General features: G+C 44.6%; 1 protein-coding gene across 1 annotated transcript in view; it reads left to right on the forward strand.

Annotated features, from left to right (window-relative positions):
* SHISA6 (shisa family member 6) overlaps nt 1-11,239 on the forward strand; it is a 48,306-nt gene extending 37,067 nt beyond the window's left edge. Inside the window, exon 3 of the mRNA XM_019536509.1 lies at nt 8,433-11,239. Within this exon, the coding sequence (XP_019392054.1) occupies nt 8,433-8,977 (545 nt within the window). The 3' untranslated portion in view covers nt 8,978-11,239. The remainder of the gene's footprint in view (nt 1-8,432) is intronic.
* Nucleotides 11,240-22,502: the final 11,263 nt, after the last annotated feature.

The raw sequence follows: 22,502 nt of genomic DNA on the forward strand, positions 1-22,502 counted from the left end.
CTGGCCGCATCGTTAGTACCCACATGGACAAGGACCATGGGGTAATAATCGGTGGGCTGGATGATGGACTGGAGCATCCCCTTCACATCCTGAATCTTCGCTCCGGGCAGGCAGTAGACCTCATGTGACCTGAGCTTATTAAAATTTGTGTTTTTGAAGTCTAAGACTTCAAGCTTGGTATCTGTTTTGTCTGCCTTGCACTATTGCCTAGGATGCCTTCTATGTTATGTTGGTCACCAGACCACCCCTTTGGCCAGGACCAGGTCAAGAACTATATTGCCTCTAGTTGGCTTGTGCACCTTCTGAGTCAAAAAAATGCTTTTTGGTGCTGGTCAGGAAGGATCGTGACTGATCCAAGCTGGCCAAGCACTCCTCCCAGGAGATGTCTGGGTAGTTGAAGTCACTCATGACAACCATGTCCCATGCATGCGCAGCCTACGTTAGTTCATAGGTGAACACTAGATCAAGTTCCTCCCCTTAGTTAGGCAGGCTGTGGTATATACCTACAGTTAGGTTTCTCTCACCACGCCTTCCCCGGAGCTTGACCCAGAGGGTTTCAAGCTGTTCTTCTTTGGGGCCAACATTGGCCTGTAAGGAGGTGTACTGCTTCTTCATGTCGAGGGCAACACCCCCACCTCTTTTCCCTACCCAGTACCTTCTGTGAAGGATGTAGACCTTTACAGCTACACTCCAGTCATGAGAGGAGTCCTACCAGGTCTCCATGATCCCTACTACATCGTAGTGCCCAGTGGAAAGTAGGAGGACTTGTTCCTCCTGCTTGTTCCCCATGCTTCTGGCATTGGTGTGCAGGCACCTGAGTCCTTCTACTAAGGTCACTGGCCACTTGTCGCATTGAAGGGGAGCTGTTTTCTCAGCTCCTGTAAGAATGGCTTGCTTGGTTTCATTGTCAGTGGAGCTTTCCTGTATATTGGTCCCCAGGTAGGCTCCAGTTAGCACTTCCCCATCCCCCTGTGATCTTAGTTTAAAGCCCTAAGAGATTGGCTGTCCTGGCTGAGAAGGGACTTACCTTTCTGTGTGAGGTGGATGCTGTCTCTCCCCAGTAGTCCTCTGTCCTTGAAGTGGGCTCTGTGGTTGTAGAAGCCAAAACTTTCTTGGTGGCACCACCATCAGAGATGCCAGTTCACTTCATTGATGCATTCTTGCCTCCTTGGACCATGGCTTGCAACATGAAGCACAGAGGAAAAAACTACCTGAGCTCCCAATCCTTTAAGCCCAGCTCCCAGAGCCTTGTAGTGACTCATGACGTAGTCTGGATTGCTCCTGCTGTGCCATTTGTTCCCACATGGATAAGAAGCATGAGGTAATAATCTGTGGGCTGGACAAGCCTAGTGATCCTCTCTGTGACATCAGGGATCCGTGCCCCAGGGAGACAACAGACCTCCCGTGCTGTGGGATCTGGGTGGCAGATGTCTCCCTCCACTCCCTTCAGCAGAGAGTTACCTACTACGATTACCCAACATCTTCTCCTCCAGTTGCTCTGTTGCCTTACAGCCCGCCTGGTGGTAGTTGTGGGTGCGGCCTCCATTGCTGCACTCTCCATTGCTGCACTCATTCCCAGTGATGCCAGAACCCCAAATAGGTTCCCCAGCTGCACTGGAGGTGTTGTTCCAGCAATGCTGGGTCTAATTCTGCATTGTCTAGAACTGGAGGTGACTGTCTTCCATCCATCTGTGTCAGGTCCCTCTTGTGTTGCCATCCCACTATTTGAATGCTCCTGCAAAGAGCAGAAGTACCTGTCAATCTCATCCTCAATGGCTCTGATCCCATGTAGCCTGCTCACCTCTGCCTGGAGTTCCCTCACTTGTCCCTTCAGGACCTCAATCCAGGCACATGTGGGACAGGTGAGGGGACTCTTGGCCATCCTGCTGCCCCCAGATCCCTGAGAACCCACCAGGCAACCGCTGCAGGCAGGGTGCCTGAGAGCTACTGACCCACCCAAAGGCTCTGTCTGGGTAGAGGCTTCAGAGGAGCCCTGGGTGGGAGGCAGCATCAGGACAGGGTTCCTGGCTGCAATCCAAGTCATCATCGCCATTAACACATCCTCATGTCCACTCACGTAAAGACTCTGGAGACTCTGTCCAAAGCTGCCAACTCTGATGCATGGAGTCTCAGGCCATTCCTGTTCTCCCCCGCTGCCCACTCCCGCGCAAACTCTGGCACATCCCTAGATAGCATGCCTGTTTGCTGCGCTTGTATCCCAGCAAAGGATTAACTCACAGTTCTGGTTCTTCTTCAAGACCCAGAGAGAGGACACCATAGCTCAGCTCAGTACTATTTACTGGCACCACCCCATCCCTACCTTTCCCAGCTCTGCTCCCTGGGAGCTTTTAACTTTTGCCAGGTTAGTGACTCTTTGCTCTCAGCTGCCTCCTCTGAGCTGGAAGGTTAACACTTTTAACCACTGGTAGCTATGTTTCTGCCTCTGCACTCCATGCCTTGTTACAGATCCGCAATCCCAAGAGTGGAGTCCAGGATACACTCTTTTATTGCTCCACTTGGGAGAAGAAGTCTGCATTTGTGTGTGCCAGTCCAGAATGGTTATGTATTGTAGCAACAGATAGCTGGGCATAACAGGGTCACTGGAGACAGCAGCAGCAGCAGTGGTGGGTTCCATGCTGCTGAAGATGGAGGGGAAGGAAACAGTGCCAAGAGCAGGGGGGAACATGGCAGGATTTTTACCAGATTTGGGGATTTAAAAAAACCCAGCTGTTGCTCCACTGTGCCACTGCAAATGTCCTAGATCCTCCCTTGAATGGAGTATTTATTCCAACTAAAGATATGTGTGAACTGAACATGTGTTTCTAATTGTTCCAAGAATTATTGTTTATAATTGGGTTAAGAACATGTGAAGCTTTGAATTAAAAAGAATAAATTCTCTTGAGAAGTAGGCAGCAACGTAGAAGAACAGTTTTCTGATGTTTTTATATGGTAAAGAGAAACTGAGTATAAGATAGGAGTGGCAGTATTTCATGCTAACACTTCTACTAATCATGCTCCTAGGAATGTTCCACTTGCTTTAAGAAATGAACTTAAAGAGGAACTAGAAGGATTGTTTTCAATATAATAGAAAAAAATAGAAGAACCAACCAACAGAAAAGATACTTGGATCTTTAAGATCCGGTATAATTAAACAGGTACAGCAAACAGGAACACTTTCAATACCTACTAGAGAAGACATTTTTGCAGCATGGCAAAAGCAGAATATTTCTTCATTTTGGATGCACCTGCTAGATCAGTGGTTCCCAAATTCTCACAGATTGCCACCACCAATTTAAAATGATACAACCTTAAGTACCACCAGCCAATTTTTGTCATATAAACTAATTATAATAAATCTGTTAAAGTGTACCACTAACAGATTGTCTGCGTACCACTGGTGGTATACATACCACAGATTGGGAGCCACTGTGCTAGGTTTTGGCAACTTCCCATGGAAAAGAATAGGACAAGACTAGTGCAGTGGGCCAAATGTGGCCCCTAAGGTCAATACCAAATTCCTCAATTCCAGAGCTGTGGCAATAAACACAACAACTGCTCCTCCACTGACAAATTTCTGCACCCGTGGGGAGCCCTGCAGACTAGTTGATATGGCCGGGTTTACCAGATTGCATAAGCACACTAAGGCATTTTGCAGCCAGACCCAGCACATGGGGCCAAGCCAGTACGCTTGATCATACTTGCTGTCCAACCCAAAATGTTGACTGCACACTGGATTTGGTCAACAGACCAAGACCCCTGCCACATGCAGGATCCACATATCCAGGCTGAAAATTGAGCACCACTCTTTTGGAAGATACTGCTTTGGCAGATTTCCTTTTGTATTGGGTTCTGCAACAAATAACACTTTAGGAGAAAGTTTCACAGAAGAGATTCAAGTCGAGCCTGACAGGGTTGAGATAATTACCAATATACGACACCCAGACAAAGGAATGCAACAAAATCACACATGAAAACACACCTAGAAAAAAAAGTTTAGTGAGTTTGGGAATATAACCACACCACTAAATTTGAAAATCTGAAGGAATTAATCAAAACATCTCCCACGTTAAGCTACTGTAACACTAAAAGACCCACTAAACTGTTAATGGTTGCCTCTAAAAAAATCACTGGGACAGGTCAGATACAAAAAACACAGTGCCTATATGTGGTATAAGCTTGTAAAAAAATTGTGTGTTCATTTATGCAAGGCCTGTTCTATGTGAATCTAATCACAAACATGATAACAATAGCCAAAAAAGGGCTAGCAGATAAGCCTCCCAGAACAAAGAAAATGTTCTTCCAGCTGGAATTATATGATTTATATATAGCAGTGGTTCGTGCATGCATCTGTGTGTCCATGTGCATGTATGAGTGTGCATGCATGTGTCTGTTCATGGCAGGAGGGAGAGTGTGTTTGTGTCTGTGTGTCCATGTGCAGACAGTAAGTGAATACAGTGAATGCTTGTCTGTGTGTGTGTGCATGTGCCTGTGTGTGCGTGTGTGTGTCAGTGCATGTGCATGTGTGAGTGTGTGTGCATGTGTCTTTGTTCATGGCAGGGAGAGTGTGTTTGTGCCCATGTACAGATAGTGAATGAGTAGTGTGCACCCATCTGCGTGTGTGCATGCATGTGTCTGTGTGTGGGCATGTGTCTGTGTTCCTGGCAGGGAGAGTATGTTTGTGTCTGTGTGCCCAGGTGCAGAGAGTGAGTGAGAGTAATATGCACCTGTCTGTATGCACGCCTGTGTGTGCGCGCCTGCTTGTGTGTATGTTTGGCTGTAGCAGGACAGGGGGGCAGGGAGCAGGGAGAAGAGGTGGGCATGTGCCCCCCCCAACTCCAGCCCAACTCCATCCCAGTCCAGCCTCCCCCCACCAGCACCAGGAGTGGAAAGGGACCTGCCCCCCCCCAATAGCCCAGCTCCCATGGGTAGAGGGGGTCTCTTATTTTGTGTTTGCCCAGTATACATTAATCTGCCTCTAGATGCAGGGTCAGGTGCAGAGTGGCATGGGGGGAGCATGGTGCCAGATGTCAAGTGCAGGGTGGGGGGGTTGGCATGGGGCTGGATGCGGAGTGGCGGCAGTGTGGGACAGTGGGTGCCAGCAGTGGCTGCCATGTGCAATTCCTGACCCCCGCTCCCCCCATTCCTGGAAGACATAAGTGGCACAGGGTGGTGGCTGCTGGTGCTCTGTCCCTGCCCGCTCCCCCCAGCTCCCCCCACTCCACATCATCCTTGATGAGCAATTGGCTAGTTACTTTAAATAAACAGCATTATAGTTTCTGGAGCCTGACTTTCTGACTTCTTGATCAAGCTACCAAATAACACATATATCATCTTGCAAGGTTTAGGGTTGTAGCCATGTTAATCTAAGGACAGAGGCAGGAAAGCTTGCCTACATATATCATCTATTATTATCACTACATCAGTTGGAATCGCCAACTGATTTTATATCTCTTCTGGGAAGGCAGGTAAATTTAACCTTTATTTGTATCTATGTCTGACTGAAAAAGTGAGCATTTAGACTGTGTTTTTGTGTGACTGCTCAATAGACTAAGGACCTAGGTAGATTCCCAGACACCTAACTGTATTGAGATTGCAGACTGGCCTGCAATGTAGGTTTGTTCTTTGAGCCATCTGAATATGTAAAGAGGCTTCCAAAAGAAGAGACTTCCCTCTTCGTCTGTTTACTGCCTTTTACTTTTATATCTTCTGGTTTCATGAGTTAAAATCAGTTAGAAACTTCATGTTTTATACTATCCTTAGCACATTCTGAGGTCGTGACTTTCACAAAATAATCAATTGACAAACCTGTGCAATTTGCTAGCTCCATGTCTCCCTCAATACCTCCCAGCCCAGAAATGCTTTGTGTCCTACTGTTATTGTAAGGGGCATTTGAATGACAGACTTAAAAAATAAAGCCCTATCTGCTCTGTAGGGACAAGAGTTTCACAGACAAATGACTCAGAGTATGTGGAAACACCCTTTCTGCTACATTCTAGTGGTGCTTGTTGCTGGTTAACTGCTGTCCTCCACAGATGAAATAACTGTGTTCCAGGTGTGTTGAATGAGTTTTAAACTGAGATCCTGTGTACTAAAAAACTCTGGTGATCCACGGAGATTTGGAAGTACCTCATGCTCCTGAAACTTGGTAATTCTAGACACCATGCAAGCTTAATATTCCAGACAATTTCAGTGAAAGAAATGCAGAGAAACAGGTTTAATGCTCCTCAGCTTTATCCATAAACGAATAGTGTCAAACTCACCACACTCCTTCCAGCCAGATATAGACTGAGGGGCCCTCCTGGATCAGATCCAGTCACAGTGAAAGCGGCAAGAGTGGCAGTGGGTGTTAGCAGAGCAACACTCACCCTCTGCCCCCAAATTCCAGGTCCCTATACAAGTCCTACAGGCCACATGTCATAGCTGTATGTGCCAAATGCAGCCCAGGGGATGTAAGTCTGACACCCTTTCACTAACCATCTCCACTACCCATTAACAGAAGGCTTACTCTGAGCATGTTTAAATAAAATGCTACCACACAGTGGTTACTGCGCATTTATTTAGTATTTGTATAAGTAAGTACTAAATAAATGTGTAGTAACTAGAGTTACTGTGCAGTACTGCCGGCAAACATCTTTTAAGTGATGCCTCTATGCACTAGCCTAATAATACTGTGCAGTCGGGTATTAGCACTGTTGGTGCTGTGATGTGCTACTGTGCAGTATTATTCAGCTACTGCGCAGTCAGCATCTCATGTAGACTAACCCACTGCGTTCTAGTTCAACCTGCTCTTAGCTTTACCATGAAGGTCATGACAGAACGCAGTCAGATCTGTGTTTTAGCATCCAAAGAATACCACATACCTCTGAACAGGTGTCTGTATTTCCCAATATCAGAACACATTAACACCCAGAAGGTGCAATGGGAATTTCTTCCTTGGGGTTTCCTTTCAAATAATTGTGGCATTACCTGTAGGTTTTTGCCTGGATTTTTAAAGGTTTTTCATCCTACTCAACCTCAATTGCTCGGAGGGGGTGGTAGGGAGGGGTGCAATGAAATACCCAAAGACCATTGTATTCTCCAATTCAAGTCTTACATGTTGTTGTTTTTTTAATCCAACAAAGGAGGTTTGTGCGCTCAGTTCCTAAGCACAGTCTCTGTAACACAAATCATCTAGGACAAACAGGAGAAAACCAAAGTGCTAGGTACATCTTTTAAGGAACAAATTATACAACATAGATAGATAACTTATTTTTTGTAATAGGATGCTGCTCAGCCCAGCAGCAACCAATAAGTCTGGGGTGGGGGGGTTTCCAAGTGCCGGGAGCTGGGGTGGGTGGGGCAGCCATTGCCAGGCTGGGAGAGTGGGCGGGGGATGGGCCTGGGTGGTTCAGAGATTTGGCAGCAGCTGAATCAAATCCGGACAGTGATTTGAATCACTGAATCAAATCACTGTCCCCCAAATCAGCTGAATCCAAATCCAAAGCGAATACTAGCCACTTCGCACAGGCCTACTGCTCTGCTCACAAAAGTTATGAAGGGATACCTTGAGTGACCACTGGTGAACAAAAATACTAGACATGTCATTTTTTGAATGGATAAGCTGTTTGGCCTGGCTCCTCTTTTGCTAACAGAGTGTGTCTTTGCTAGAACAGTAATCAGTGGCATGGATTAATTTTCCAATGATCTGAGGATACTATAAATCACATGGTATTGTAATATGGACTCAGTGGCATTTTGTGTGACATGCTGTAGGAGTATATGTGTCACCTGAACACATATATGTCATACATACACACACACACACACCTGGCTATATGTGTGTGTATATATAAAGTATGCCTATGTATTATACTTAACTACAGGCATACCTCATTTTATTGCGCTTCACTTTATTGCACGTCGCAGATATTGCGTTTTTTACAAATTGAAGGTTTGTGGCAACCCTGCATCGAGTAAGTCTATCGGCACCATTTTTCCAACAGCATTTGCTCACTTCGCATTTTTTAGCAATAAAGTATTTTTTAATTAAGGTATGTACATTTTTTTTTAGACATAATGCTATTGCACACTTAATAGACTACAGTATAGTGTAAACATAACTTTTATATGCACTGAGAAACCAAAAAATTCGCGTGACTCGCTTTATTGCAGCGGTCTGGAACCAAACCCGCAATATCTCCGAGGTATGCCTGTATACTCCAAACAAATGGCCATAACGTTCCGTGGCTGACAGCATAGTAATATAGCTATAGCCATGTCTACGGTTCCTATGAGTCCATTGAAAAGCTAGCTGTGTCTCCACATGTGCACATCCTCAGGCTTTACCTGGCCCACTGGAAGGCAGTGTTCCAGAGTGCTGTTCTCTTTACACAATGCCTCTGCAGGAAGAATTGCTACACCTAATGCTGTTTCACTTTCTTTTTTTTCCATAGCAGACAAAGAAGCTGATGAATATTACATGAGAAGAAGGCACCTTCCAGATCTGGCAGCACGAGGGACCCTCCCTCTCAATGTCATCAAAATGACTCAGACCAACCAGAGAGACAGGCCCCGCCGGCCCCTGAGGGCTATGTCCCAGGACCGGGTGCTGTCCCCTGAGAGGATCATGCCTGAGGAGTTCAGCATGTCCTATGAACGAATTTTCTCTGATGAACAGCTTTTGTCGGCAGAGCGTCTCCATTCCCAAGACCCCTTGCTCTCCCCAGAGCACTCGGGTTTCGCAGACCAGTCTATGTCACGGGCATTGTCTCATACAGACGTCTTTTTTTCAACACCTGTCTTAGATCGCTACAGGATGACAAAGATGCACTCCCATCCTAGTGCCTCAAATAACTTATACAATACCTTAAGTATGAACCAAACTTCCGCTAAGCGCCAAGCATTTGCCTCCCGACGGCACAACACGGTGGAACAACTTCACTTTATCCCAGGATACCACCATTATCCCACAGCAAGCAAAACAGAGGTGACTGTCTGATATGACCTTGTGCATTGTAGATAAACAGTAAGGACTGGGATGGCCCCAGCACCCCACACTGCAGTGGCCTTGTTGGCCAAGATAACCTCTAACTCAGCATCTGAAAAGATTTTTCCAACAATCACACCTGCATTGTTTTTAAAACCATCCAAAAGTTGTTGACACGAGAAGAAAATTCAAGATATAGTGAAGGGATAGTGGAGAAATTTCCTGACATGTATCAGCTTCTATTAAGAAAGCCATAGCAGTAGTTGGCACCTTCCAAGGGCTTATCTGCACAAACTCATTATTTTTATGAATTTCAGACTAATGTTTTTTGCAACAAGCAGACTCTCTTTCACAGAGCCCATGATAGGAAGGAGGAAATGAAGCATGGCAGAAGGAAATAGCAGGGTGGGGCCCTGTTGCCATCTCTCACTTCAGCCCTTGGGGCTGCTGTGGAACCTTTCAGTGACTGGAGGACATTGCCCTTGGCTGCTAAGTGTCACAGCCAGGCAGAAAGATGTTAGTGAGTTGCCAAGTAGCTGTTCTTCCTGAACCTTTGAGTGACTTCAAAGGCAAACTTTACTAGGACTTATAACATGTAGTGACATGATTAGTTCGGCTAACGTTCTGTTTATATTAAATATACTCATTAAACAGAAATATACTAGTGCCTACAAATCATCTGCTCTCTTAGTGTAGGAAATAGTAGGATTGATGTGTCAATAAGCACAATTATGCTGAAATGTTTCTTAGGCCTTTTCAGCACTCATCACAATTTTGCCATGTCTCCCTCCTGCAAATACAAAGGAGGGATAGGATTTCCATTCTTTCAGCTTTTCAACAATGCAATGCCTAAGACACAAGTACTTACTTACTCTTATACACTAAGGTTAAAATTCTAATTCTACTGAAATGGCAAAATTCCTACTGACTTCAGGAAGCTAGAATTTATCCCTAAATGTTTTTATTTCTATTAGTAATTAACTTCAATCAACTTCCTCAGAATTCTGTTTTTAAGTCTAAATCAGGGGTGGCCAGAGTTACTCACCCTGAGAGCCACATCTGATCCTCCACCAAAGTCAGAGGGGGATGCTGAGTGACCAGTTGTGGAGGTAACCACCCTCCCACCTGCACCGCCAAGCCACTCCAGCTTTCCCCGTGCCAAGCATGCCCCAGGGTAAGCAGCATGGCTGCAGCCCCCACCTCTGGCAGCCTGGTGCTGGGCTGTGCTGTCCCCTGGAGTCACCTTGAGAAAAGTGGGCAGGGCTTTGGCCAATTTCCAGTGAGCAGCAATTTGCTCCATTGGTCTAACTGTTCCTTTCAGTTACAATCATGAACTCAATATTTGATTAGTCTTCTGCTAAAACTGCCTGAACAAAAGTGCAACACTGGCTACAGAAAACCAGATGGGCATTTTTCTATCACTGAATCAATAATAATGGCCTAAAAAACCTTTCTTAATGCAGGTTCATTGAGACCTAATCCTAACTGAGCAGACAATAACATTTCATGCACATGAATTATATATCTAACATAAATATCCTAAATGGGCATGTGGTATATCTGATGTATAATGATAATAAGATACTGAATGTCTGTACATAGACTCAAAGGCCCTTCATTTGTGAGTTTATTTTTTGAGTTCATATATAAATTTTGCAGAACTATCAAACTAGAATATACCTCTGTGTGTGCGAAGGATATCATAGTATTACAGGCCAGTTTATCATCCCACACCAAGCGACTATACCCATGGTAGTATTGATCTCTCTTCAGCATTTCCACAGTAATGCCACATGTTCAGATTCCCACCCATGAACAAGTTGATTTTATAACTGAGAAAGATGGATCAACCAGCAGGAAAAGATCATGAATAACTATATAATTACATACCCTAATACTTTCTCATTTAACTAGCAATCTTTCTTTACTCTTTCCCTACACTCAACTTGAATCCTACCCACCAGTCTCTGTAGCTAACCTACCATTGCCTTTCCTCTACATTCCTCTTAGGGTCTTGTTACATGTTAATTCTACTCAGCTCCTAGAGCTCTTGACCCCTGGGTTGTCCAAACATTAACATCTGAAACTAGTTTTAAGAACCCTTTAGGCAGCTTAAAGTTATGCCACTCCAGCCTAGGTTTATCTCTGATCTGTGCCATGTACCTCATGTTACACTAAGATGTACCCCACTCTAGGCTTCACCTTAGAGTAAACACCTCCCCACCCCCCTCCCCCACTGGCCCAGATTGGGCCCATTCCCTGCCCCCAGCACTCACTGCCCTGCATCCCCCCCCATCCCTGCTTATTTGTAGCTGCCCTCACTGTCTGTCCCAGAGGAGCAGGCAGGGAAAAATTAACTTACCTGCCCAGCCACCATTGCCCCTGCTGCTTTCTGGGACTGGCTCATCCTTGAGAAGAACAGCAGCCCTCCAGTGGCAGTGGTGGTGAGGCAGACAGGTTAACCCTTCCCTGCCTGCTCCCTTGGAATAGATTGAGCAGCCACAAGTAAGTAAGGGAGGGGGAGGCCTCGGGGGTGGGAAGAGCCTTGAAGGGTAGAGGGAAGGCCCAGAGGTTGCAGGGGTGGGGGGGGATCTGAGGTAGCCCTGGGAGGCAGAGGGGTAGCCTGGAATGGGATGGGAGAGGACATTCTTAACTTTCAGTCTTACAGGCTCCTGTTGACCTGAATGTGTGACTGCTCCAAACTTGAGCTAGCATTAACACCAATCAACATTTAAGGAGATCACAGTGTAATGTGTAACTAGGCCCTTAATTAGACCTGCTGCTCTGGGTCTGGACAGAGATCACAGCTATAGCTATATAAGCTTTTTTTATATCATTGTTACATCTGCATCCTCCTATAGCAGCTAAAGTGGAGCATACCCTTTAATTCTGTTTCATTCAGGGTTAAATAATACAACAGTTTGGCTCATTCAAATTCCTAGAGGAGCATCCAGATGTAACAGCTGAATAAGAACAACTGAAATGTGTTCCTAAGTGGCAAATCATCCTTCTCTTTTATAACACTTGAAAATTACATTTCTTAACAGCCTCAGCCTATATACTCCTTAACTGATGCCTCCCCTCAGTCTCCTTGTCCTGCCTCTCCCCCTCTCTCATTCCTATTAGTTCAGCTTCAGTTTGCCACCCTCAAACAAAAGGTGTATGTTGCAAGATGATTCTAGTCTCTGCCTCTGCTCTTCCATGCACAGGTTTGCTATGAGGCATCCAGGTTACGATGTTGCAAGGCTGACTGTGGAAAGGTAATCCCCTTAGGAGGGCTTTTAAAGCTAGTTCCCATTTGGGACTTGTGCTGCAGTGCTCAAAGGTAAACAAAGGCCATTACATTTCTCACTGCTTTCTGGGGTGTACTTACCTCAATCCCTAGCTCAGTGGGTTTAGTTACACCCAAAATGAAAGAGACAATGATAAGGATGTATTCCAGCGCTGACAAATATTTTTTTGTTTCATGGATCTAAGGAGGGTCCCTCTGGTCTATATGCTCTTTCTTTATTTCATGCCTTCAGAGACAAAACCCTCTTTCAGATGAGGCCATAAACTCCAAGTAAATCATCCTGTTTTGACAAGGGAAGGAGAAAAAAAGGAAGGCTTCTTTCAAGCATATCACACAAGATCTCCTGACTTCTCTTTTCTACCTTCCCAAGGCCACCTCTTACCACCTCAGCCCAGTTATTCCAAGCCAAACCCATGCCAAAGGTTCACCTTCAGCAAACTGCCAGCAGTCCGAGAACCATGGTTAATTTGAACAGACTGGAGCTAGTTGCAGCTTCCACAACTTCTAGGGAAAGTGTAGACACTGAAATTATTTTCTCAAGTACCTGTGTAGATTCTGTGTTGTGTTCTGAGCCATTTGATTTCAAAGCCTTCCTTTGTACCATTTGAAAAACATTACTGGCCCTTTCTTACCCATCCTAGCGTTGATAAAAACCTCCAAAGACAGCATGTCTCGCTCTTTTCCCTCTCTCCCATACACATACTTTTTGATCTCATGCAGCTGTAGTAAGATTTGTTCCACGGAAACTAGCAGTATGAAACTTCTTCAGGGATTCCAATACTATGACGACAGATCACAGAAGTTCCTCTTAAGACTGCTTCATGCGTTGAAAGTCTCCCTTTACTTCCAGAAACTACGCATTTCTGTGACTTGCCTTGTATAATGTGGTAAACTGGTAATTATCACAAAGTTTCAGTACAAGCAGTTGTGTTCGATTAAGTTTCTTTTCATCTCTTGTACTGAAAGGCTTTTATTGAAAGGACTCAGTCCTGGCTTTGGATAGCTATGCCAGCTTTGCCAGTGATTTACACTGTTACCTTTCTGTGCTTCAGTTCCCCGTGAGCAAAGTGGGCATAATAATAATGCTTCCTTCCCTCACAGTGGTGTTGTGGGGGGCTAATTCAGTAATATCCATAAAGTGCTTTGAATCCCTTACAGATTAAGCAATGTAGAAGAGCAAATTATTATTAATATTATTATTGGTTTGCTAGAAATCCTTGTTTTGGCATATCTAGTCTGAATAAAAGGAAAACAACATGTGCTGCAATATAGTCTCTAGAGTAGCAGGTGTTGACTTTATCAGGAATAGGAGTGTGCACTGTGTGCGGCAGCTTTGTGAGATACCCTTCCATTTCCTTTTACTTTGGCATATGCATCCAGTCCCAGTAGCAGGATGCAATCCCCATGGTTTCTTGGACACACAAAACCCCACTTTCTCTTTTTTCAGTCTATTCGTATCTGAACCACCATGTCATTCTGTACTGAGGAGATAAGCAGAACACAGCCAGGATTCCTCCATATAGTATCTGATGCTGGACTCATCTATTCCAACCCTTTTGTGCTTTAGCCCAGTTTATGTTTATTCTATGACAGTACTGATGAGAAAGTACATTTGTATCTGTAACTTTGCACAGAATGCTTATTCTGTTCCCAGATAGTCACAAGCCTCTGTGGAGCGTCCACCTCTGAGAATGTAAGTAGGGGAAGAGGAGAGGTTCAAAACAGAATGCCCTGTGAACATGGCATTTTTATTTCCTTCCCATTGCATGCCTCAGGCAGGACTGTACAACCAGACAGCACTGTACAACAGTGGATTATACACAGTTTTATCAAACAATGTATCTATATCTATATCTCTCTATATAAAACTATATAGAAAACTTTCTGTATATTAGAATATAACCAAGAAGTTCTGAGTAACCCTGTAATAATTTAATCTCTTGAGATATATAGGGGAAACTGTTTTTAGTGTACCACAAACAATCTAACAAATTTATTATCAGAAGTGTTTTAAAGGCATAAAATTGTGTTTTAATGAAAAAAATGACAATATTTTTCAATGTTTGAATGCTCTTTGCTCTTTTTTTATAAATGCGTTTATATTATTTGGGATTTCGGGACGGTTGGGATGGGAAACAATTACCCATGGGATACAAGCTCTCATTTCCTTATCTGGACTTAACTTCTACCCACTGCCTTTTTTTTCCTGACCACTTGCAAAGCCAGTTTCCTGATTACGTCTGTTCCAGCTGCACACACATAACTACAATAGCACGCCCATCAGAAACCTGCAGCAGTCTGAGATTTGAGTGTTGATCATATAGGAACAGACTCATGCTGCAGAAAAAAAGTAAAATAGTCCCAGTAGTTGAGAAAAGTCATCATAAAACAGGGTAATATTTAACAGGAATGGAAATATATGTTACACTTTGTGAGCAATTAGCAATTTTCTGTTTACACAAGAGACATAGCTAATCTTAGTTTTTGTTTCAGATTTATTGCGTACAGCTGGAAGAAGTAATTCTACTGGACAATATGTAATAAATGTGGATTCTATGTGCTAGTCTGTTTCAAGGGAGCTAAAACTATGGGAAATATGTGAAAAGTTGAAATAAATGTCATCATAAAAAGTGTTAGCAATAATCGTGTATTGCGCTGTTTCGTAGAAAATAGTCACTTGTATATCGAATGTTTACAAGCTGACTATAAAGGCATTCAGTAATTGCCTGTCTTTAGGTGGTTTAAGGTTTCAGTCAAGGTGACCATGTTGAGTTCTAAATTCAGCTGGCTAAAATAAATCTGCATTTCACTTGCTGAAGGCCTGTGGGCTGAGGGAAAATTGAATTTTTCTGTTCTTATATATTTATGTAAATCTAAAAGTTATCCATAATCTCAGTAGTTAGAGAAATGACATTCTGTGTCTCTTCTGTGACTTTCATGATCTGTAGAAATTCTCACTGCTGGTCCTATACACCAAGAGCAGTGAGATGTGAGAATCATGGCATTTTTAAAGTTCTACTCACATGACTTGTATTAGCTTCTTACAACCATAATTGTGTACATCAGTTAGACATTTTGTAGAAAGAATTTATTGAGAGAGAGAATTCTAATGTAATATTTTTGGTTTGGGGAAAACATTTCCTAAGAGGGGTTAAGTGATCTTTTTTGTGCTTTAGCCCAGTTTATGTTTATTCTATGATAGTACTGATGAGAAAGTACATTTGTATCTGTAACTTTGCACAGAATCTTGGTTAACCATTAAATAAGCTTCAAGATGAGCAGTATTTGACTGTTTTTCTCTGTATTATTCTTGTTGTTATACTTACTTGTAAAAGCACATTCTATATGTACTGTAAACAAAAATATTATCAGTTTAGTAAAATTTAGAGTCTTAAGGATTTTTCCACTTTTGTCAGTAACAAATATTTATGGATTCAAAAATAAAGCAATTTCAACTTAAAAAGTGTTTTCTTTTATTATCTGTTGAGAAAAAATTAAAATGTTTTTCCCCCCCTTCATAGTTCCATATAAGCTTTCAATGAAAATAGTTTATTTTTGCCATTTTCATACAAAAGCATTGTATATTTTTTCAAAATTTCATAGAATCAGGGCCTTGTTACAAGGCAATTTTGGGCAGCTCCTGGAGCTCCTAACTCTTGCATTGTCTGCACATTATTTTGTGGCTCAAAGTGATGCCACTTCAGGACAGGGTTATCTCTTGATGCATTGTACCTAGCTCATACACCTGAGCTACACTATACTGTAAACACCCCACCAATCCCTCCCCTGCTGTCCCAGATTGGGCCCACTGCCCCCCACCACTCCAGATCCCCACTCACTGCCCCCCTCACCTCTCCCACTTACATTTGGCTGCCCATGCTGTCTGTCTCCAGGGAGAAGACAGGGAAGAGTTAGCCTGCCTGCCCAACCAGAAGAGCAGGGCCAGGCAGCAGTGGCTGCAGGGCAGTCAAGTTAACCCCTTCCTGCCTGCTCCCCTTGGAGAGACAGCAGAGGCAGCCACAAGTAAGTAATGCCCAGGGCGGGGGGAGAGGCAAGAGGCAGAAGGGATGGGGGAGGGGCACCCTGGGCCATTGGGGAAACCTGGAATGAGAAGGAGGTAGGGTGGCCATCCTGTTTTAGATCAACTGGACCATCCTGTTTTTAAACCCTTTGTCTCCTGTCTGTTTTGAAATGAAGAATGAACTAAAAGAAGTCCTGTTTTTCTGTTCTTTGGTAGAAATACATGCCAGCCATTTATCCTCACAATTCTATTGCTGGTGCAGAGCCAGGAGGAACAAGGCTCCCAGCCAGGGAGGGAGGGAGGCATGTGACCTTTTTGTTGTTGCCCTGTCCTTCACTGCTGATTACTTAAGGAGGCAGTGGCCCTGCCCCCTTACCACAGATTGGCTAAGGGAGCTGGTGGCTCCCCCCACCTCATCAAGGGGATGTCCTGTATTCTGGGGATGGTCAGTGCCTCCCTAACGGAGCGATCCTTACTTTCCAGTCCTTCAGGCCCCTCCTGGCCTGAAGTGTGATTGCTCCAAATTGGAGCTAGCACTAACACCCATCAACATCTGTGCAGCTCACAATGTAAGGTATAACAAGACCAAAAGGGATCTCAAAAAGGCACTTAGCCCAACCCTCTGCTCAAGGCAGGATCATCCCTGCTTAAATCATTCCCAAAAAAACTTTGTGTAACTGAGCTAATGATTTCTAATGAAAGAAATCCCATGGCTTCTCAATGTAATCTGCTTGGGTGCTTAAGTACCCTCATAATTACATTTTTTCCCCTAAGAACCCACATAAATTTCCTGTGTTGAAATGTAAGGCATAATTTCTTCTTTTTTTCCAATTTGAACACAGAGACCAATTGATCACCATCTTCTGTTAGAAAACCTGTTTGTATTTAAAGGTTTTTGCCCCCTAGTCTTCTGTTTTCTAGACTAAAGAATCCAATTTTTTTAGATCTCCAACCACTCTTATTGCTTTCTAGATTCTTTTTTATTTGTTCTTCTCTTTCTTGAAGTTCAGCACTAACACTGGACACTTTATTCCAGATGAGGCCTTACTAGTGGAAGGAACATTTCCCATGGCTTGTATACAACATTCCTGTTAATACATTCTACTATTAGGGTTTTTTGCAATCTTGGAATTCAGGTTTCTTAATTTTTGTTGAAAACAAAGATGTCCATGAAATCATAAAAGCATTTTCTATCAGGAAAAGTCTCACTGGAAAATTTTCAAGCCACACTGTTGAAAGCTGAAAAGAGACCAAGAAGCACCTGCTAGATTCTAGGAAACAGTGAGGAAAGCTTGCCTAAAGGTTTGCCTGTACTGCAGCTAGAGGCAGGGGTTTCAGGATAAGTACAGATACCAAAACTAGTTTTAATTTTGCTAGCCAGAGTAAGAATGCAGTGAAGCCATAGCAACATGGAAATCAGTGTGGGCCAGAAGCCCCAGTACATACCAAGAGGCCACTACGATGTTGTACAGCCTGTACCAAATTGTGGGCTGCCATTAGCTTTCAAGATGGTTGACAGAACTTGTCCCATCCAACTCATCAGGGGACAAAGTATTGCTGAGCCTTTGTGAGAAGCTGTTCTTGCCAGTGTATGTCACATCTTCACCTATCTCTTTCCCTTTGACCTCTTAATATTCCAAAGACATGAACTCAGGGCCTTGTTACACATTAATTTTAAGCAACTCCTGGAGCTCTTAGCCCCTGGATTATCCACAGAGTAACAACTGAAAATAAGTTTAAGCACACTTTAGATGGATTAAAGTTACACCTCTCTAGGGCAGGTTTATCTCTGATTCAGGTTATCCAGCTCATATTCCATTAATGTGTGGCCACTCCCACAGATGAACCACCCAGTGTGCAGTCCTCCAGCATTTCAGGAGTCAGTGAGCCCTCCCCCACCCTGCTGTGTGGACAAACTTTCCACCGTCTGAATTCTACTGCCCAGGGGGCAGTTCTGACACCAAGCCAAGTCCCCCTCCTGCCCCCCATGATGTGACCTTCCCACCCCCAGTGGTGCAAACAGACCACAGAGCCATCCAGGTTGCAGGCCAGGGACAGGTGGAGCTCTGCCAGGTACTCTGGCTGGAGTCCAGGAGACCAGGAGTATGGTCTGGGTGGGTTAGGGGGGAACAAGGTAGAGGGCCAGACTAGGTCCCCATGAGCTGGGGCTTCCTTCCCAGGGCAGGGGCAGCAGCAATCCCAAAAATTCTTTCCTTCACTGCTCCCACCTCCCAGACACTCTCAATCAGCCCCCCACCCCACACACACATACCCTAATCCAAATTCATTAAAACGTGAGGGCTTCTTCTTTATTTCTTTTATTAGTATTTGCTTTCTTTTGCTTTCTTTTTTAAAAATTACTTCTTTTTATTTTATCCTTCAGTGGCTGACTTTTCAAATTTCCCCTCCCTTTCCCTACCCACATTTCCTTTCCAGTTCCCATTTCATTACCCACCCTATCCCATTAACTCTTTGCTTCCCAGCTTCATGCCCCCCCCATCTCTCATACACCCCAATCTAGAGAAGGTATAGAAGCCTTTCTTGGCTTAACAGCCTTGTAATGGCAACTCACAGCTGTAGCTGCTAGTGATGCCCCGGCTCACCAGACTTCTAGTGGCAAGTCACAGCTATGCAGGTGGGGGAAAGTCAGAGATGGTTTTTAGCCCTAAAGTGTGACTGCGTTGAACTGGAGCTAGAACTGACAGTCATCAAAGTTTGAGCAGCTCAAATTGCAACACGTAACAAGGCCCTCCACTAGATCTCAGATATATAAATGCTAAGAACTTTGGGATCATTAACCCTTCAAGCATTTCAGTTCTCACAAGGACAGTGGAAATTAGCAGTAAGACTAGCAAGTCTAGCAAGGCACAGTTTAGCAAGACAAAAGCTGCAGGTCATAATAGATGCATAATCCTGGCAGGTTCATTAAAATGCATTTTAAGACAGAGACTTTCATTTTTCACAGGCAGTTTTATTCATGATTACACAATACTTAATAGCACTAATATGTGAGCTGGGAACAACTAGGAATCAGATATTTTCTTCATATCACTTAAAAGGGCACAAAGCTATCATTAACTTCTGATGATGAGAATGTTGAGATTTTTTGAGCGGAGGGCCTAATAATGACTGAGGTAAAGTTGAGACTAATGCTTATCTCAAAATATAATAAATTGTGATAGTCACCAAAATATGAAGTCAATACCCACTGATTGTTGCAGGTATGGGTGGTGGAGGCTCTACTTCCTGCTAGACAAGGGTAATTCCAGAGCGTGTTCACTGACTTCAGTGAAGTTACTACAAATTTATGCTATCAGAAAATTAACATTTCACCCCAAGTGATGTAATCTGAAATTTTGCCATTTATCTCAGCAGTATGACAGCTCTCATTAGCTGGAGTTCAGTTCTGCCTGTTGGAGGAAGGCATTTCAAAGGAGAAGGTACGTGAATGAACAATTCCTGATCTCTGAGGAGTTCATAAGCTACAGAACAGAGATGTGAACATGGAATTAATTGGCTTTTCTGGAATGAATTATCAATATTGTCTTGGCACTGGCAGCTTCAGCTAGTCAGGATCTAAACATTTACATGTATATTTTCCCAGGGAACATTACTGCCTACTGCAGTCCTATGGCCTCTGTGGCTTTCTGACCTGTCTGCAGTCACATTCAGTTGGAAGTTCCCTTTCAGGGGAACTGTAGGGAAAGAGCCAAATGGCTTTTTAGTTTGAGTGGCCTAAAGTGAGAAGTGCAGCAGCAGGTGGTCCACCAGCTCCTCTTGCACCCAGTGCCCTGGCCCCACTGCCAGGTGTGTGGCATGCCTGGGGCCTTAGTAGTGGAGAGCCCATCATTGTTGCTGCTGCTGCAGCTGGTGCTCCCAGGGCCAGGCATCCCCCACCTGCTGTACCTCCTCCACCCACCCCTCATTGAACATCTTCCCCTAGACCTCGCAGATGTCTGCAATGATGACCTGGGGGATATTCGCCTCCGCAACCTCAAGGCAGGTGGTGAGGGTGCACTGGTATCCCTTCAGGTGCCCAAAGGCACACTCCACCAGTGTGCTGGTCTTTGGACCAGGCACCTGTTGAAATGTGTCTGGCATGGGTTCAGCTGGCCAGTGTAGAGACGGGAGAAACAGGTAGTTGGAGTCCCTGATAAGGAGGGGTGGAACCATCACCTTCCCAGCTGGAGGTCCAGCACCCCTGGTACATAGCTCCTGCTCCCCACCGGGGCTGGCAGGGTGGAATTGCAGAACATGCAGGCATCGTGGGTGCTTCCAGTTGCGCTGCTGCTCACATTGGTGAAGGTGCTACAATGGTTGATGATAGCCTGGAGCATGAGAGAGCCCCACCAGCTGTAGTAGGGGCAGTCACAACTGGGAGGACAGGTGACAGGGATGTGGGTCCTGCCACCATGGAGGGAAAGACTGGGGGCCCCCACAGCTCAGGGCCCACTCAGCCCGCCGGAAGCTCACTCTCTGGCTGTGGTGGGGAGGCTCCTCAACAGCAAGGATCAGGCCTCTCATTACTTCTGCTTGAAAACAGAGTCCTGCAGCTGGCAGGATACCTGGGGCCACCCAGGAATAAGCTGGCTTGCCCCTGGGGCAGCACAGTGAGGTGGCAGGAGGGTGGCTGTGTTTGCTGGCAGCCAGAGAAGGTGACAGAAATCTTGCATGGGGTATTGGAAGCCAAGGTGGGCTGGGGAAGTGTTGACTTGGGTGCCTCTGAGCTGGGCAGCACCCAGCCAGCTAGTAGCCTGCCCGGGCTTCCAGTGCTCCTTGCACCATCCCCATTACCTTCTCTGACTACCAGAAAACACAGCCACCCTCCTGCTGCTTCTTGTGCTGCTCCAGGGGCAAGTCAGTCTGTTCCTGGGTGGCCCCAGGCATCCTGCTAGCTGCAGAAACTTGCTGAAGGTAGAAGCAATGAGGGGCCCAATCCTTTTTTTCTGAGGAGCCTACCTACCCATGGCCATGGGACGAGCTGACAGAGCATCCTGATGTAGTTTAGTTTGCAATGATGCATAGTCATTTGAAACTCCCAGAAGTCTTGCACATGTAGGCTGTGATGCCATTAAGCCACAGAAAGTGGTTTTCATCATGTGTACATGTTAATGACATCACATGTACAAGCGTTTCTCTGTCCAGAAAGTACATTCACTGATCTTCTTATAACTACTACTGATGCTGTTGTTCCAGCCATCTAAACTGGGTTTCCAGGTCCATGTTTCTACTGGCTATGGTGCCTAGGGGATTTGGGGATGTAGAATTGGGATCTCCACAAATCCCCTGATGTCTGCCACCTTAACTAACCTCTCCAGCATTCTCCAGTATCTTCTTCCCTCTACTTCTCCCTATGAGGGGAGAGGGGAGTGGTGAGCACAGACACAGGCTCCTGCAATGTCTTCTAATGCCCTCTGGTTGGTGCTAGACAAGGCTGCAGCATTTTGAAATGTTCCATTTGAGGAAACACCACATAGGCCATCTGAATGCTTACTGAAATACTTCCAAGTGTATTTCACTTAGAAACATTCCAGTTGTTATATACTTCTGCACCATAAAGTTCAATGTTTTGGTATGACTGTAGATCAGGATCATCACCTCTTCACACCAACCTCCCTTTCCCTGCTAAGATATTTCCCAAAATAAATTGTATAAGAGCTGCCCTTTCTGGGGCTGCCTGAGTAGCATTGTGTGGTGAGTTGCCAAAATTTTCCAAAAGGCTTTTAGATTTTGTAATTAACCGGCATAATACAATATCATGAGTTTGTATTAGATCAAGGGTGGGCAAAATATGGTCCATGGGCTGGATCAGGCCTGCAAGGCTATTCTATCTGGCCCATGGGGCCCTAAGAAATTTAGAAAATTAATATTAATATTTGTTGCCCAAAAGCTTGTAAACAACAAGTTTTCCAACTCTTCAGTTGGTGTAATAAAATACATATCACATATACCCAAAGAACCTTGTCTGCCATTGAGCCTTTTTTGCACCTCCTGTTAAAAGCTCACACTAGCTATTTAACAGTGGACCAACAACTTGCTTGATTTTTCTTTTCTGGCCCACCCCAGTTGTACAATTTCTTCTTGTTGTTGCACCCCCTCACCAGGTGCAGCTTACTTTTTATTGTTGCATCCATGATTTTTGCTATTTTCTGGCATTGTTCCTTCGTTGTCTGCACATCCTTCTATTGCCTATATACTTTCCTTTTGCTTTTGAGGCATCCTAG

Source organism: Crocodylus porosus, unplaced genomic scaffold, assembly GCF_001723895.1.
Source record: "Crocodylus porosus isolate Cpor-Errol unplaced genomic scaffold, CroPor_comp1, whole genome shotgun sequence".
Taxonomy (NCBI): Eukaryota; Metazoa; Chordata; order Crocodylia; family Crocodylidae; genus Crocodylus; species Crocodylus porosus.